The 14,981-nt window shown below is 39.4% G+C and overlaps 2 protein-coding genes across 3 annotated transcripts in view; one reads left to right on the top strand and one right to left on the bottom strand.

Moving 5' to 3' along the window:
* Positions 1–2,063: 2,063 nt before the first annotated feature.
* On the bottom strand, positions 2,064–5,428 carry LOC146895057 (uncharacterized). 2 transcript variants are annotated; one of them, XR_015000809.2, is made up of 4 exons: positions 5,266–5,400; positions 4,948–5,075; positions 4,365–4,419; positions 2,064–3,529 (listed from the first exon to the last, which is right to left on the bottom strand). XR_015000809.2 is itself a non-coding variant. In XM_085686162.2 (4 exons), the coding sequence occupies exons 1-4, from the start codon at positions 5,400–5,402 to the stop codon at positions 3,374–3,376; spliced, it is 483 nt and encodes a 160-aa protein (XP_085542288.2). In that variant the 5' UTR covers positions 5,403–5,428; the 3' UTR covers positions 2,064–3,373. The 2 variants fall into 2 exon arrangements, 1 of the variants encoding a protein (XP_085542288.2); XM_085686162.2 differs by having other exon boundaries at positions 4,948–5,082; positions 5,266–5,428.
* LOC146895056 (uncharacterized) overlaps positions 5,422–14,981 on the top strand; it is a 292,916-nt gene continuing 283,356 nt past the window's right edge. Inside the window, exons 1-2 of the mRNA XM_085685900.2 lie at positions 5,422–5,484; positions 5,526–5,832. Of these exons, the coding sequence (XP_085542026.1) occupies positions 5,422–5,484; positions 5,526–5,832 (370 nt within the window). The remainder of the gene's footprint in view (positions 5,485–5,525; positions 5,833–14,981) is intronic.

Genomic DNA, 14,981 nt, shown 5'->3' on the forward strand with positions numbered 1-14,981 from the left:
ATAACCAGTTTTGACTTTTAAAAAAATAATATTAAAGGGAAGGACCCATACAGCTTTGCTGGAGCAGTATGTAAACAGATGAAAATCGTAGTGCCTTAATAAATGGCAGTTTACATAGTCACATACTAAATGCTAGGCTTCAAATTATCCATCATTAATATTTTGCGATGAGATTTAATATAAAAATATAGGTTCATAAAACATAGGACATTTTTATAATTTTGGTGCATTTGACTCAGTGCACAGAAACATTACAACACTTGGACATTATCAACCTGCCCTGATTATTTAGATTAAGATTTTCTGAGTACTCTTTAGAATTCTACAGAGAAACAGAACCTAGTGTGTGGCCACTCTGCCCAAGAAAACTAGACAAAGATTTTAAAGTGGCTCACGAGGAAAGAATGGAATATTTATGTTGTATAGAAACATAGAATCTGCCAGAGCCTGAAGGCTTGAGTCTTGGAAGCTGAAGCCCAATTAAAGTTCTCATGTCCAAGAACAGAATAAAATGCCTTCATAGTTCAAGGAGACACATAGAAAGAACATTTGCCTTTTGCTTTTTCTGAGGTGATTCTCCACCCACAGTGGTAAGCATGGTTCTCACTTGATCTACTGTGACACATGCTAATATCTTTTTTGAAACACCTTGAATGCAAACCCTGAAATAATGTCTTTCTTGCTCATTCTATGGATCTCTTAGTACACTCCACTTTACAATGAAATTATCTTACCTTTTTGTATCTTCTGACATTGTGTTATTGTTGGATAAAGCCACTTGTTGATTCCCAGTTGCCTGACTACCTTAGACCCAAAATAACCTCACAGAAACTGTATTAATTAAATCACTGTTTACCCATTAGCTCTAACTTTTAATTGGCTAGTTTTTACATATAAATTTAACACATTTATATAAATCTCTGTATTGCCAAGTGGCAGTGGCTTACTGGCAAAGTTTCAGCATGTCTGGCTGTGGCAGCTCCATGGATTCCCTCTATCTCCGCCCTTTATCCTCCCAGCATTCAGCTTAGTTTTACCCACCTATGCAAGTTCTGCCCTTGCCATAGACTCAAAGCAGTTCTTTATTCATTAACCAATTAAAGCAACATATAGACAGGACCTCCCACACCATGTTACAGTTACTTTTAGGTGGAGTAATGTTAATGTTTCAAGACTTCTGTACACAGCAGGTGATAGATTTGTTAAACTTTTGAATAATTAAGGAAAGTGTTTATCATGCTTGACTGCTTTGTATTTAAAAGTACAAATACGATATTCGATGTACCACAAAGAAAAGGGTGTCTTGATTTGAAGTAATTTTAAGCAAAATTTAGATTAAGAATATTTTCCTGAAAATCTGCTGAATTAAAGGAATGGATGATGGATTCCAAGGGCCATAATTTCAGTCCTAGTGAACAGCACAAGGGACATGTGATAATGGGAGTGCATGCATGGTGAGGCTATAAATGGTGCTTATAGAAAATGACTGAACTCCTACACAAACACAGACACTGCCAGAAAGGATCTTTACAATGTATGGGAGAATGCCTAGACGTCCTCCCACTGACAAAGAAAACCCCAGAGGACAGGAGAAACTGGCATGCTATGAGTTCTAAAAGTTCACCCTCACAACTCAGAGTGTCCTGTGGATCTTGACCTGGGAATGGAATGGGAAGAATGAAGAATATTCAACAGCAAAAGTAAACATAAACATTTAGTAAAAACCTGTATCTCTGAATTTTTAGATTTGGGGCACATTGAGATTAGATATGCTTTCAATGGTATAACTTCATATATAATTTGAGACTACAGTAATAATAAATTTAACACAATTTTATCAGACTTCTTCACTCAAATAATAGGTGTAGGTAACTGTATAGGTGAGTCATTTTCCCTCGGTAAGGATCCCTGTACATTTTTCTTGATGACAGACCATGTATTAAAAATGATGTAGATTAAATATATTTGGCATATCAGAACTGTGTTCTCACAGACAAAATAAAATCTAGAGGGATGGAGAGTTTTCATTGTCCCATATGTAACAAGTAAAATGACTCATTAAGTACAAGAGTTTCTGGTTTATTATTAACATAATATTGTTTGCATTTGCACTCTCTTCCGATCAGCATAGCATTAGAAGGAAGGCTGAGGTTAATCAAACATTAATCAAGTATAGTATTTCTTAGACTGAAGCAGACACATAAAATGGCAATCTGTAAATCAATAGTTGTATTCTCCATAGACCAGTGGATTCTGGAACCAAACAGTGTACCAAATCCTATATTACTAAATTTTTACCTATACGCAACCTAACTAACATATAACATCAATTAGGAGCAGTAAGATATTAGCAACAGCAAGTAATAATTAAACAATTATGCAATACACTGTTAGAGAAGGTATTTGAACATTGTTTCTGTCATGAAATATTCAAGACAAATACAGATGGTTTTAGACTATGACTACTGTGTGGGGAAACACAGATGAAATCATGAATGACTGGGGTGGGAGCTTTTGGGGAGGTACAGGGCTCCCTCTGAGAGCAAACACCTCCTTCCAACGGGCTTCATGCTCTTCCTAGCTTTATAACTTCCATGATATTTTCTTCCTTCTCCCCCTCTACTAAATCCTACAGTACCGAGCACTGTATAATTAAGAAGCTTTCTCATGATGCTGCTAAAATATTTAAAGAACATATTAAACTAGGAAATCATTGCTGTAGATTTGCTACTGATGCCTTGCTAAGTCCGATTTAAAAACTGAATCAGGAAAGTGGTATTTACTCCAAAATATAAAACCACATGTAAATTCGGAGATTTCTTCCACTTACAGCAGGCTATTAAAGTCAATTAAAACTTAAATGCAACAAAGCAAAATTAATATTTAGCAAATGAAGACACATTGTCAGATAAAAGAAGATTCATATTCCAGGCAGTGCTTTTTGACCTCTGCTCATCTTCTCTGTTTGGATGATTTCAATTTCACATCACGGTTTTTGTAACACAGGGTTCATTGACAGACAATTTAAAGAGTTTTTAAAAAAGAACACACAGCAATAGCTTCATAAAGACACATAAACCTTTCCATTTAATAAAGTTATGAATCCTAGTAAATATTCCAGAAGGAGAAGATATGTAGGTAGACAAACTCCCCTAACTCCTAAGATTTGATTACATCATCCTAAGATCTTTAGTTCAGTCTCAATCCTGTTTTCAAAACAATAAGCAATAACAAAATCATTTTACGAAGCTAATCACAGTGAACATACACAGTGTTTTCAGTGGCAAAAGGCAGGACAGGGCTTCAGTTCAACACTCACTATTCCTTTACTTGCGATGTCCCATGTTTTTCCAGAGGGCACCGAAGGATAATTTTAACAGTGAGTGTAAATCCAGGCTGGGAACACTGTCTTTGGAAGGTGCCAGTGCTTGTCTGAAGTAGTGAGGAGATTCAAGTAGCTGAGCAGCCCATACAGCAGTAAAAAGATGTAAGATATCGACACGCTCAGCTGCATCTTGTTAAAAGCTTCCTGCGGGTTGGCAGAATGAAATCTTTATTTAAAATACACAAACTATTGTCAAGGGAAAGATGGAAGGAGAGCACAGTAAAAGGGCCAAGTGCTTTGCTTAACCCAATAGAAGCAGGAGTAGAAAGAGGACAGTGGCCAGCCACACTCTCGGCAGCAGCAAGAGAGAAGGTGACTAACATCACATCAGCATCCATCTGCTCTTCCCATGGTTTCAAAATGCACCATTTCTTTTATTATTAATTACGCTTCCAAAGGGAGGATAAAGATATTATGGAGAGCAGAGAAGAAATCATTTCTGCTGCCACTTGGCATTGAGTAGAGCAGCATATGAAATGAGCCAGTGATGACAGGAAACTAGCTGCATCCTTCAGTCCCAGCCTCCCTCTTACCAATCAGCTCCAAGTCCCTGTTGGTAGTCAGAGGCTGCCTAACAAAGTTCATGCAAAAACATTATTGAACAGTAACAGGAAGGAACTGAGACAAGACTGACTGGGGTGTATTTTTGCAGAGAAGAAGCTGGGAGGAGGGAAGGAGAAGGGGGGAGAGGGTGGCTGAGACAGGGATAGCAGGAGAGAGGTGAGGGAGAGAGAGGGGGAGAAGGAAAGAGAGAGGAGAGAGGGAGGGAGGGAGGGAGGGAGACAGAAGGAGAGAGACAGAGAAACGGACACAGAGACACAGAGAGAATGAGTCACCATCTTGGACAGACAACACATAAGAAAAGCAAGTGCTCTGAATAATTGCATAAATATGTCACGTGCACAGTCTCACAGAGTGTGTGTCATTTGTTTTACACACTGACATTTCACAAAGCGATTTTAAGACACAATGACGGTACCTGGGAAACTTTCCATTGGTGAACACAGTGGCTGTAGGGAGGATGAGCAGGGAGCCTGGAGAGGAGGGATCACTAATGAAGAGCCAAAGAAACTAGGCAAGAATTGAATCAGGCATGAAAGAGGAACACCCTGGGAATAGGTCATTTCTGTTGATGAAGCTTTATGTCTTTTGGGGTGGAAGTGGTTCACAGCTATTTGTTTTCCACCACAATGTTCACAAGACCTTTAGACAGAGTATGCTTTCAATGATCTGAATTGGTATTATTACCAATGGGATAATCATTTTTGTTTCTCTTTATTTAAGCACCAACAGAGTGATGTGCTCTCTGTCCAGCGGGAGATAGCATTTATCGCCTATAGCTGTGTTCTGATCAGGCATGATGGTAAAGTGAAGAAAGCCTTTCTTCTATTCTGCCCACCCTGTCTTTGTGGACCCAGTACCCGCATCGCATCTACCTTTCTTGGGGAGGATGGTTAAGTTCTTCTCCCCAGAGCCCCAAGTCTGAAGTGCATCTCCCCCTAAGCACAGACCATCTGCATTGGGTGGTAAAGAGGCGGTAATGGACCCTCTCCTTCTTATACCTGTGGGTGTCGTCTCCGGAGTATGGAGGCTGCTTCCCAGCAACTCTTCTACAGGTTTTCTTCAGAACAGGCGCCTTGGCTGAGCCCCTTCTCTCTCTCAAGCTCCGCCAAACTGTCCAGCGCCCAAACTGTAAACTACATCCAGTATCAGAAGCACATCCCTGACCCAAGGGCCTGTCTTTCTCTACATCTCTGATTATATTGCGAACGACAGCTCTGTCCCCAACCTTTCAGACCCCCATGCCTCACCCCTTACCGCCAACCTCCCTCCAAGGAAACCCAGAGCCGAGTGGCGCGGACACCTGCAGAAGCGCGCACCTGGCCCGACGCTGCCTGGCGCCCGATAGCCGGTAGCTGCTCTCCGCGCCCAGCTCGGGGTCGAGACCAAGCTTGGCCACCCGGGCTCGGGTCTCCACCGTCTCAGCAGCCCGCCGTGGCCGCGCCGCCGCAGCCATCAAGTGGCTCGTTAAGGAAATGCAGGTGAGCGCGGGCGGCGCGCCGGGCCGGGTGCGAGCGCCTGTGCGCGAGCGCGAGCAAGCGGAGTGCGAGCCTCAGCCTCCGGGGCGCTCCCACCGCAGCCGCCCAGCCCGCCCCGCCCCGCCCGCGCGCACCGCCGCACCTGCGGGCACTCGCCCCGGCGTCTGCGGGACCCGCGGGCTCCGAGCGCGCTGCCGCCCTCCCGCGCCGCCCTCGCACACGCAGATCCCACTTTTAAAGAAGCCGAAGCGCTGCAGCCCACCGACACCGAGCGCAGCCGGCTGTGGCTGTTCTCTCCCGGTCTGCAGTTGAGCCCGGACCCTGGAATAGAAAGACAGTTCTCCGTTGGACTGGCAGAAAGCGAAGGGAGACTCCTCGGTTCCCGAGGAGAGCGGAGCGGATGCTCTAGTAAGTAAAACTGCTCTCTCTTCTTGCTCTCTAAAGTGAGGCGTCTGCCGGATGCTTTTCCCCGTTCGTTTTTTAACCAGGGAAGAACTTGCCTTATATAACTTGAGTAATTCCTATCTGAGAAGTGCTTCGCTAAACAATTTTTTGAAGGTTTCTTTGTGGAGGATCACTTAGGAGTGTCTGCATGTGCTGTCTTCCCAGGAGTCTGATTGTCAAAGGCTCATTGTTCGAGGGATGCTGGAAGGAAGACCTGGCGTGTGAATGTGTTGCTTGGCTCTAAGATTGAAGGACTGTTACCTAGAAAAGCTTGAGGATTCCCATCCCTTTGCCTCCTCCCTCTTGTCACCTTCAACCCAGGTCCACCCCCAAGTTCCACCCATTGCTGACTTCAGTGGTTTGCTTGTTTTATATTCGGTTCTAAGGATCACTAGCAAAATTAACTGGGTCAAGGGAAAGTTAATAAAGATGGTTTGCAAGACTAGAAGAAAATCCTGTTCGGATGACTTCATGGCTGGGAGCAGTTTATGTGTGGAGGAAGTCCTGGCATCAGCCTAGGCGGAGAATTTGGTGAAGTTAATTTAGAGAACTGTGAAAAATGCAGCGTGAGAGCGGGCTGAGCCTGTGACTCTGTCAGAGCCGATTATGAACTGTGACAGGCTCATCAGCCACTGAGAGGTTTAAGGTGTCTCCTAGGGCTGAATATCGCTGCATCAAAAACTTTTGCAGGTAGCATTTCTCTTGGACTATCAGCCTCTGTCAGGGGCTGCAGCTCTCCTGTGAACACAAGTAGGGCACTCTTCCTCTCGCCCGGGAAAGGGTTAACGGTACCTTCAAAGGAGAAGAGGCATGTGCAGCTTAACATTCGCCAATATGTTGTAATATCTAAATAAAACCTTTGTGTTATGTCAGGAAAAATATAGTTGAGTCAGTTTGTTTTGCACGAGAGGGAAGAGAATCAATAACGTTTCAGCATTTTTCCCTCTTTATCACTGCCAAATGGGTTCTGAATCTAATTCTTCTTGCATTGTTACAGATACAGTAGGTACAGTAGGAATTGCAGGTTAGAAATAACTGAGTCAATTTTGATACAGAGTTCTTTGACACAACGGCGCTTATACAGACTAGAGAAGAATAATGGTTAGAAAAGAAAGTCGATGGAATTCATCACTAACTTTCAGTATTTTTCGTAATATAAAACATGCTTTACCAGTGAAAAACCTTGCAAAAGTATACGATTGAACTGTAAATTACAACTAATTATCAGGCAAATTTTCTTTTTAAAAATCACTAATTATCAATTAATGGTTAAGTGATGTTTCATATTTATGTGACACTCTTCCAGTCAAAACATTGTCACCGCTATACTAACTCAGATATCTAAGCAAAAATGCCATTAGGCATTGATTTTAAAAATATGAAAAAGGAAAAATGGTTAGAATTGAAATGGCATTTTGAATTGGGCCATCTTTTTGTGGGCCATTCGGGTTGTGTTGGGACGTAAGTTTCAGATTAATGAGACAGGACAATGACCCAAAGTTCCAACGAATGGAATCACTTTGGAAAAATATGCCATTGTTCTTCAACATCACTTTATCTCACCCAAACTGTAAAGATCTTTATTGCTCTCCCGTGCCATTTCTGTTCTTAGTTGGTTTAGAAATGCATCTAAATAATTTAAACTGAGATCATTGGATGAATCTGGATTTGGATTTTGTCTATGACCTCTATCATTTAAGGCCTCACATCTCTAAGATAATATATGACACTTGAAAAATAATATTCAAAAATTTAAGGATAATTGTCCATAAGCAGGCACACTTAGGAGTGAACTAAACATGCAATTACATATACTTTACTACATATGTATTTCCTCACAACAGAATGCCCATTCTGTCTCATTTCTGAAAGCAGAGTTTTATCAACAACATTAATAATAATAAACTGCCACACATTCTGCCTCTGCTGTAATTATGTCCCAGTGTTGGGAAGGATAGACTAAATTAAAGCTGTTTCTAGCCAAGCCTACAGAGACACCTGGTAGCTGTTTCTAGAACCACAGATACATCAGACCCAGTCAGGGTGATTAAATTGTTAGCTTTTCTCCACCAGCTTTCTATGGCTTACAGGAGTTGCATCTTTAAAGTTGGAAGAATAAAGTTGCTAGTGTCAGCAGTAATGCATTTTATTATGCAATTGTTCTTGTTATTCAGATCAGATAATGGCCTGATGAAATACATAAGCAGTCTGCAGGGAATGAATGATTAATTCCTCTAACGTGTGCTTACCAAAGGACTTTTTACTAATAAAGTGCTGTGTACCCGAATTTGCTCACAGTTGCAGTTGGTGAAAGCAAATATTCCTTCCTTTCCCTTAATATCAACATAGAATTTATGGCTATGCCAGTCACTATAGCAACATAAAGATGATTTTGTAGAACACATGGTCATATATTTTATGAAGATCTGGATAGGCGGATCATTTTCTTAAAAAACTTAAAGCAAAGCAATGTTAATTAAGTCTAACATTGGAATGTTGAACTATTGATATCGAATTATTTTGCTTTTCGTCTGTGCAATGGTGGTGTTTCTTTCATGTATTGTGAGTGGGGTTCGCGAGCCCCAGCATGTGAGGATGTAGAGTATGCCAGTACCAGTGACACTTCCCTTAGGAATGTTAGGTGTAGTGGAAAGCTAAACTATTGTCCTTACAAAATTGTTTAGACACACGTTTGACACTTTATGGATGAGTAATAATAAACCCCACAACTGTGGCTGCAATTGATGCAAACTGTTTTGTGATCCTAGATATATCTTTAATGTAACTTTTAATAACTCTGCATTTCTGATGCTTTATTATTCTAGAGGATGGCGGATGGAAAATCTGGATTGTTAAAAACGTGACTTGCAATGTTTGTTACACATTGAAAATAACCTACATACATCTTCTTTTAAATAAATTTTTAGAAATTATTTTTTGTGGAGTATCACAATTAAAATCATTGCTTAGCTACAATGGAAGTGGCCACACTTCTGTCAACAATATCTGTCTATCTCTGTAAATACTGCATATAGCTTTAAGAATCCTCTGGACGCAAATACCTTAATTCAGTAGTATCTTTTTGGATATGCACCAATCCTAAGCATAATAAACCCCACCCACACAAATAATATATAATATTCTCGATTATGCCATTTAACAAGTTAGAGTGGAAATTAGATGAACAGAATTTTGTATTGAGTTGAATGCCATTTCAGTATATCTGTTCGTGTGTTTAAGTGCATTTTTAACTTTCAACTACATTCAATTCACTTGGATTTCATTAGACCTCTCAAAAGCATTGAGCATTAAAAAGAACAAAGAAGTTTCATTCATTCATACAATCAACATTTTAAAAGTTAATTGTACTCACAACAGGCTATTCAAACTTGTTCAAGGTGTGCTGAATGGAGACACATAGCTAATGTACAAAACTGCAAATATTTTTAGGGGAAGATATATTGAGGGTAGAAACAAGGGTTCTGGGATCGTGTGTGTTATTTTTGAAAGGTATACTGGACTCTGTGTTAAAGCACTGTCTGTCTGATAGACACGGTAGTACAGTTCCCATCATTCCAATTCCAAAACAGTATGAAACAATCTAGCATAATTACAGATGTAACTGGATCTAACTTTTGGCAAATTGTCAGATTATACTGTGACAGTCTAAGAATCCGCAGAGAAGCAAGAGACAAATATTTTGTTCGTGAAAGGTCAGAGTTAATTGTCCTGAAACCATGTTGGACAAGTGTTGGTCTGTTGGTTCCTTGCTTGGATGACCCTTGCTCCAATGAACTAGGGTAGAGTTCCTGGAAGGGAGGAGGTAGTTGTCTTGTGTTCCACTGAAGCACACTTCACTCCTGCTATTAAGAAACTATTCCACCAATTACTATCTTTGAATTAACAACTTTGTAATCAAATTTCAGAATTTGGGAACACAGAGGGAGAAAAAGAAACTCTTAGTGGCATGGTCTTCCATCTTTCTTTCTTTTTTCATACTTACTATTTTGCAACCTTGCATTTAGATAGTGAAATTTATGTAAACTGCTGTTTCCCAAAGTTCATGTTACGGAGTGTGAACACTACAAGGAAACCAAGAAATCCACTTTCAGTCTTTGCATGTTAAAGACATAACTGAGGGCTTCAAATAAAAAAAAGATGTAAACATAAAATGATTTTCCTATTTTACAAGGTAGTTTCCTGTACCATTCTAGTTGTAATGAGCAATGTGTTGCCAAGTCCATGCTTGGAAAACACTGTGCACAACGTATAGTTATTAGCAGCAGACAATCCAGTAATAGAAGTAAACACAGCTCATTCTCCCAAAGGTTTTCACATGACCGTGTGTCATGATTTCAAGCCCAGCGTTCACTCTAAATGGCTTATGTATCTCAGCACTGAACTTAGTGAAAACGGTGTGCTCAAAAAGTACCGGGGTGTAAACAATAATCCAAGATTTAAAAAAAGTGATTCTAACAGTTAACATTTGGTTTATATTTCATTAAATCACAATCAAATAAAGCACAACAATATATAAAGACCTTGTTTTTTATGAATTATGCTTTCTAAACACCCTATCAAATATTCTCAAAGCTGAGGTTGTGTTGAAGTAAGAAACACATCTTTTCTGTACTCTAACACACATTTACTTACATTAGATGACAAGAAAGGAATGAAACGGATTTATAATAGAATATACATTTCATTTAAGTTTAAACATGTCTTAAACTAAATATATGCAATTTATCTGTGAAGTCTTATATAGTTGTTTGAATACTATAAGGAAGCAATAAAACTGTTTTAGTCAGGGATAGAATTTATGAATATTTGAACTATTTACTTCTGAATCTCACAGGAACTTAAGTAGATAGCTCCACATATATAGTATTTATTGTATTAAAAGTTCTGATTGAAAACCTTTAGAAAGCATTCCAAACATATTTGACTGATCTAATTAGTATCTGAAGAGTAAGTTGTTTAATGGGTACATGAACAGCGATCATAGCTAAGAATGTGTTTTGTGCATGTGTTTTCTTTACATATTTATGAATTTATAACATTGCATTTAGATAGTACAATTTATGTAAATTGCTGTTTCTCTAAATGCATGTTACAGAGTATGAAAGCTACAAGGAAAACAAGAAATCCACTTTCAGTCTTTACATGTTAAAGAGGTGACTCAGTAAACTAAATGCCTGCCTTCACCCTAGGGTTCTTCTATCTATCCTTTTGTTTGAAGAGATGGTTCAAGTAGTATAGAACAAAAGTCCTAAGCACAGCTTCCATCAAGAATAAACAATTGACACATATTCTGCAGCCCGTATTCAATGCTAGGAAATATTAAATCAGAGAACAACATCCACAAAATGCCATCAATGCCAAGGACAATGGGGTATTTTCCATTTCAGATTTCTAACTGGCTTTAGCCAATAATCTAGTCAGTTTCCTTCCTTCCTTCCTTCCTTCCTTCCTTCCTTCTTTCTTTATTTTGGAAGGAGGAAACCCATACGCATGCACATGTGTGTGCACATGAACACACACACACACACAAACACACATGTGCACAAATTAGTATATCTAATGCCGTCCCAACACAGTGAGCAGGACTCTTCTTAAATAAGATCAGACACTCTGCTTACATGTAAAGGGAAAAAAAAGAAAAGGGAAATTTCTTACACTTCTTCATGCAATGATTTTAGTTAAGTATCGCCTTCATGTATTAATGCAGAGCACAGACAAAAATGCTTCATGATTTGGGTTTTCTTTAATTTTAGAAAAATCATCAATGACAAAACAATAATCTCATTATTACAGATACAATAAGTGTTAGGGTATCCATCACCCTCTCTTCTATCTCTAATTTAACTAAATCCTTAGCAACAAAACCCTCAGTTTATGTCCCTGGTATTCACTGGCCTTTCCATATGTCAAAGACTGCTAAGTACAATACCCATTACGTTAGAGATATAAAACTGGTCAAGTTACAACTGACCTATGGTTTTACCAAATATAACAACATTTTAATTCCAGAGCCAAAAAAAAAGAAAAGAAAAGAAAAGAAAAGAAATCTCCCCAACGTATCACCTATTCTATGTAGGGTCCATACTTGGATTTCTCTGCTTTGTCACAACCCCCATACTCTACCATTCTGAGTCAGAGGTATCTCTTCTAGAAACAGGGTGAAATCTGTATCGCATATTGAGCAGCAACAGCCTTTCTGTCTTCCACTGTAATATGTTGGCAACCTTCTTCATCTCTTAAGTTGGATTGCCCCGCTGCCAATTCTTCATGGGTGTCACACTCTCTCTCCAAATCAGGAGAAGCAGGAAAGCATGATGAACATTTACTGTTCTACCTTCATGTTGACACGGCATGGAAACACTAATAAATCTGCAGGCCACTGTTGCAGTTGAAACACGTAACACTCCCTTGCATTTTCAAATCACACTGTGCAAGTTGCAGTCAGGATGACTATTGTTGCCACACTGATAACCATGGCAGAAATGTCTTGGCTTTCTTGGCAGAGAACAGAGACACTAAAGAAGTTCTGTTCGCATTGAAGAGAGTGTGAGACAGGCGTATAGGAAGCTTTATTATAATATATACTTTGTAGAAAACCACAAAGGATGAAAGAATAAGGTAAAATTTATATTTTAAAAACAAATTGGAATTTCTGTGTACCCTTAAATTTAATAAATTATACTATTTATTTCTGATAAATCTCATGTGATCGTTCCTGAAAAAATTCAGAATATTTTCCTTTGCATTCTTTCTAAATCTTATGTAAGATGCAATAGTGTATTACTATTCAATACTATGAACACAGACTATTGAAAAGTAGTGCATGTTAGCCTAAAAACTACAGTTCAAAATATCAAACTTAATTACATGCAGCACAAAACCAGGGATATTTATTTTGTCTTCACTTAAAATATCTCATTGTTCTGTGGATGAACTTATTAGTTTCCATTTTAATTTTGTGATTATATTATAATTAAAACAAGTCTCCCTGCCCTTCCCTTTCCTCCCTCCACATTCTCCCTCAATTTCATGGCTTCCTTTGTCACTAGTTGTTATTGAATATATAATGTATTCAGTTAGTTCCCAGTTACTACTTATTTATAGTACTTGGTACAAGAGGTTATTCCTTGAATGCCACTACGTGAATATCTTTAGGGGTCTCTCAGGATGGAAGTGTCCATTCAGTGTGGTGCATGTTCTGTTTTCTCCTAGGAATCACATGTGGTTTCCTCTGCAAGACATGGTTCAGCCTCATCTTTTATACTTTTGTGGTTGAAAACAACAGGGTTTTTTGGCAGTAAAAATGATTGAATTTGGTAATTCATTTTCCCACAATCCACAGGAAGATATTCCTTTTTATGAAAAAAATGGCTGGAAGATTGTTTATTTTCCTTGGTACTACAGAAAATTTGAGAACTTGTCAGCTTTAATAATACATTACAAATTTGCTAAGCTACAATACCTAGATTATAAAGTAGGGCAGCACAGTTGTGAAAGGAGTTCTTGGGGTGGGTGTATGTGTGTGTATCTGTGTGCCTGTGAGTGTGTGTGAGCTAGGGGGAGAGAGAGAAAGAGAGAGAGGTGTAGAATATTTGCTATGTGTGTGTGAACAATTTTATAATTGTCTTATTAGCATAGTTATTTTCTGCAAAACGGCAACATCCAATAGTATTTCAATGTGAAATATTACCTGATGAATCTATAGATGACGCAGTATAAGAGACCTAGTCAGAAGATATCAGGTGATTCTTAACAAAGCTGTCTTCTCACTGCTGTTCTAATTCTCTTTTCCTAATTGTGTTTTAAATTCCCCACTTCTGACAATTTCTATGGCCTACATAGGAACCTGGTATATTTCAGACACAAAAGCTGCATCAGTCTTCTTCCAGTACAAAAAAATGTCCTACTATGAACTTGAAATAGAAATACACTGGCATTTGTATTGCTCATTTATATCTCATTTTTCAATATTTCAAATATAAAGTATTCTTTTAAACAGTGCACATTACTGAAGAAGGAGGCATCACACCATTTATTTTCCTCCAGATGGGAGGGGCTTTCAGGCTTACATCTGTGGATGGTAGCAAAGTAGCACAGTTAACAGATGTCTGCTTCGCTGGACATCTGAATTCGAGTTTCAACTTCTGTACACCAATGTCCAGTGACTACAATCACCTGTTACCAAGCTACACGGGACCTGACACTCCTTCCTGGATTTTGAAGGGACCTGTACTAACTCATATTCACATCACCACAGCCTCCATACACTAAAAGTAACATGAATCTTTTTAAAAAAATAACCACTCATGGTCGTATTTTCATCTTGGATTCTTGACATTTTTCCCACAATAATTTTTGATGAACTCTCAAGAAATATTCATCCATTTGCATGAAATAGAAAACACTTTACTGAGTGAGGTAGCCCAGACCACAAAAGAGGAATATGGTATGTACTCACTCATAAGTGGATTCTAGCCATAATTAAAGGACATTGAGCCTCTAATTCGTGATCCTAGAGAAGCTAAATAAGAAGGTGAACCTAAAGAAAGTCATATAGTTATCCTCCTGGATATTGGAAGTAGGCAAGATTGCCAGGCAAAACTTGGGTGCACGGGGTGTGTGTGCGGGGTGGATGTAAGGGGAGATGGGTAGAGAGAAGGGAGAAGGGGAGGATTCAGGAAAACTTGGGAGAATGGGATGGGTGGGATGGAGGAAGGGTGGATATGGGAACAGGGAAGTAAATAAATTAATTAAGGGAGCCATTTTAGGGTTTGCAAGAGACTTGATTCTAGAGGGCTTCCCAGGTCCAAGGAGAGGTCCCAGATTGTTCCTTGGGCAGCAGCGGAGAGGGTGCCTGACCTGGTCTTGACCCATAGCCACACTGATAAATATCTTGCATATCACCATAGAACCTTCATCTGGCAATGAATGGAGATAGAGACAGAGACCCACATTGGAGCACTGGACTTAGCTCCCAAGGTCCAAATGAGGAGCAGGAGGGAGAACATGAGCAAGGAAGTCAGGACGATAAGGGGTGCATTCACCCACTGAGACGGTGGCACTGATCTAATGGGAGCTCACCAAGGCCAGCT

This window comes from Myodes glareolus, chromosome 3 (genome assembly GCF_982192425.1).
Source record: "Myodes glareolus chromosome 3, mMyoGla1.1, whole genome shotgun sequence".
Lineage (NCBI taxonomy): Eukaryota > Metazoa > Chordata > Mammalia > Rodentia > Cricetidae > Myodes > Myodes glareolus.

Coding starts and splice junctions, on each gene's coding strand:
- LOC146895057 (XM_085686162.2), bottom strand. CDS start 5,402: ATGGCTGCGGCGGCGCGGCCACGGCGGGCTGCTGAGACGGTGGAGACC. Junction 4,420..4,947: donor TCCGGAGACGACACCCACAG/GTATAAGAAGGA, acceptor CCTCCTCTCCAG/GCTCCCTGCTCATCCTCCCT. Junction 3,530..4,364: donor ACCAATGGAAAGTTTCCCAG/GTACCGTCATTG, acceptor GCCAACCCGCAG/GAAGCTTTTAACAAGATGCA.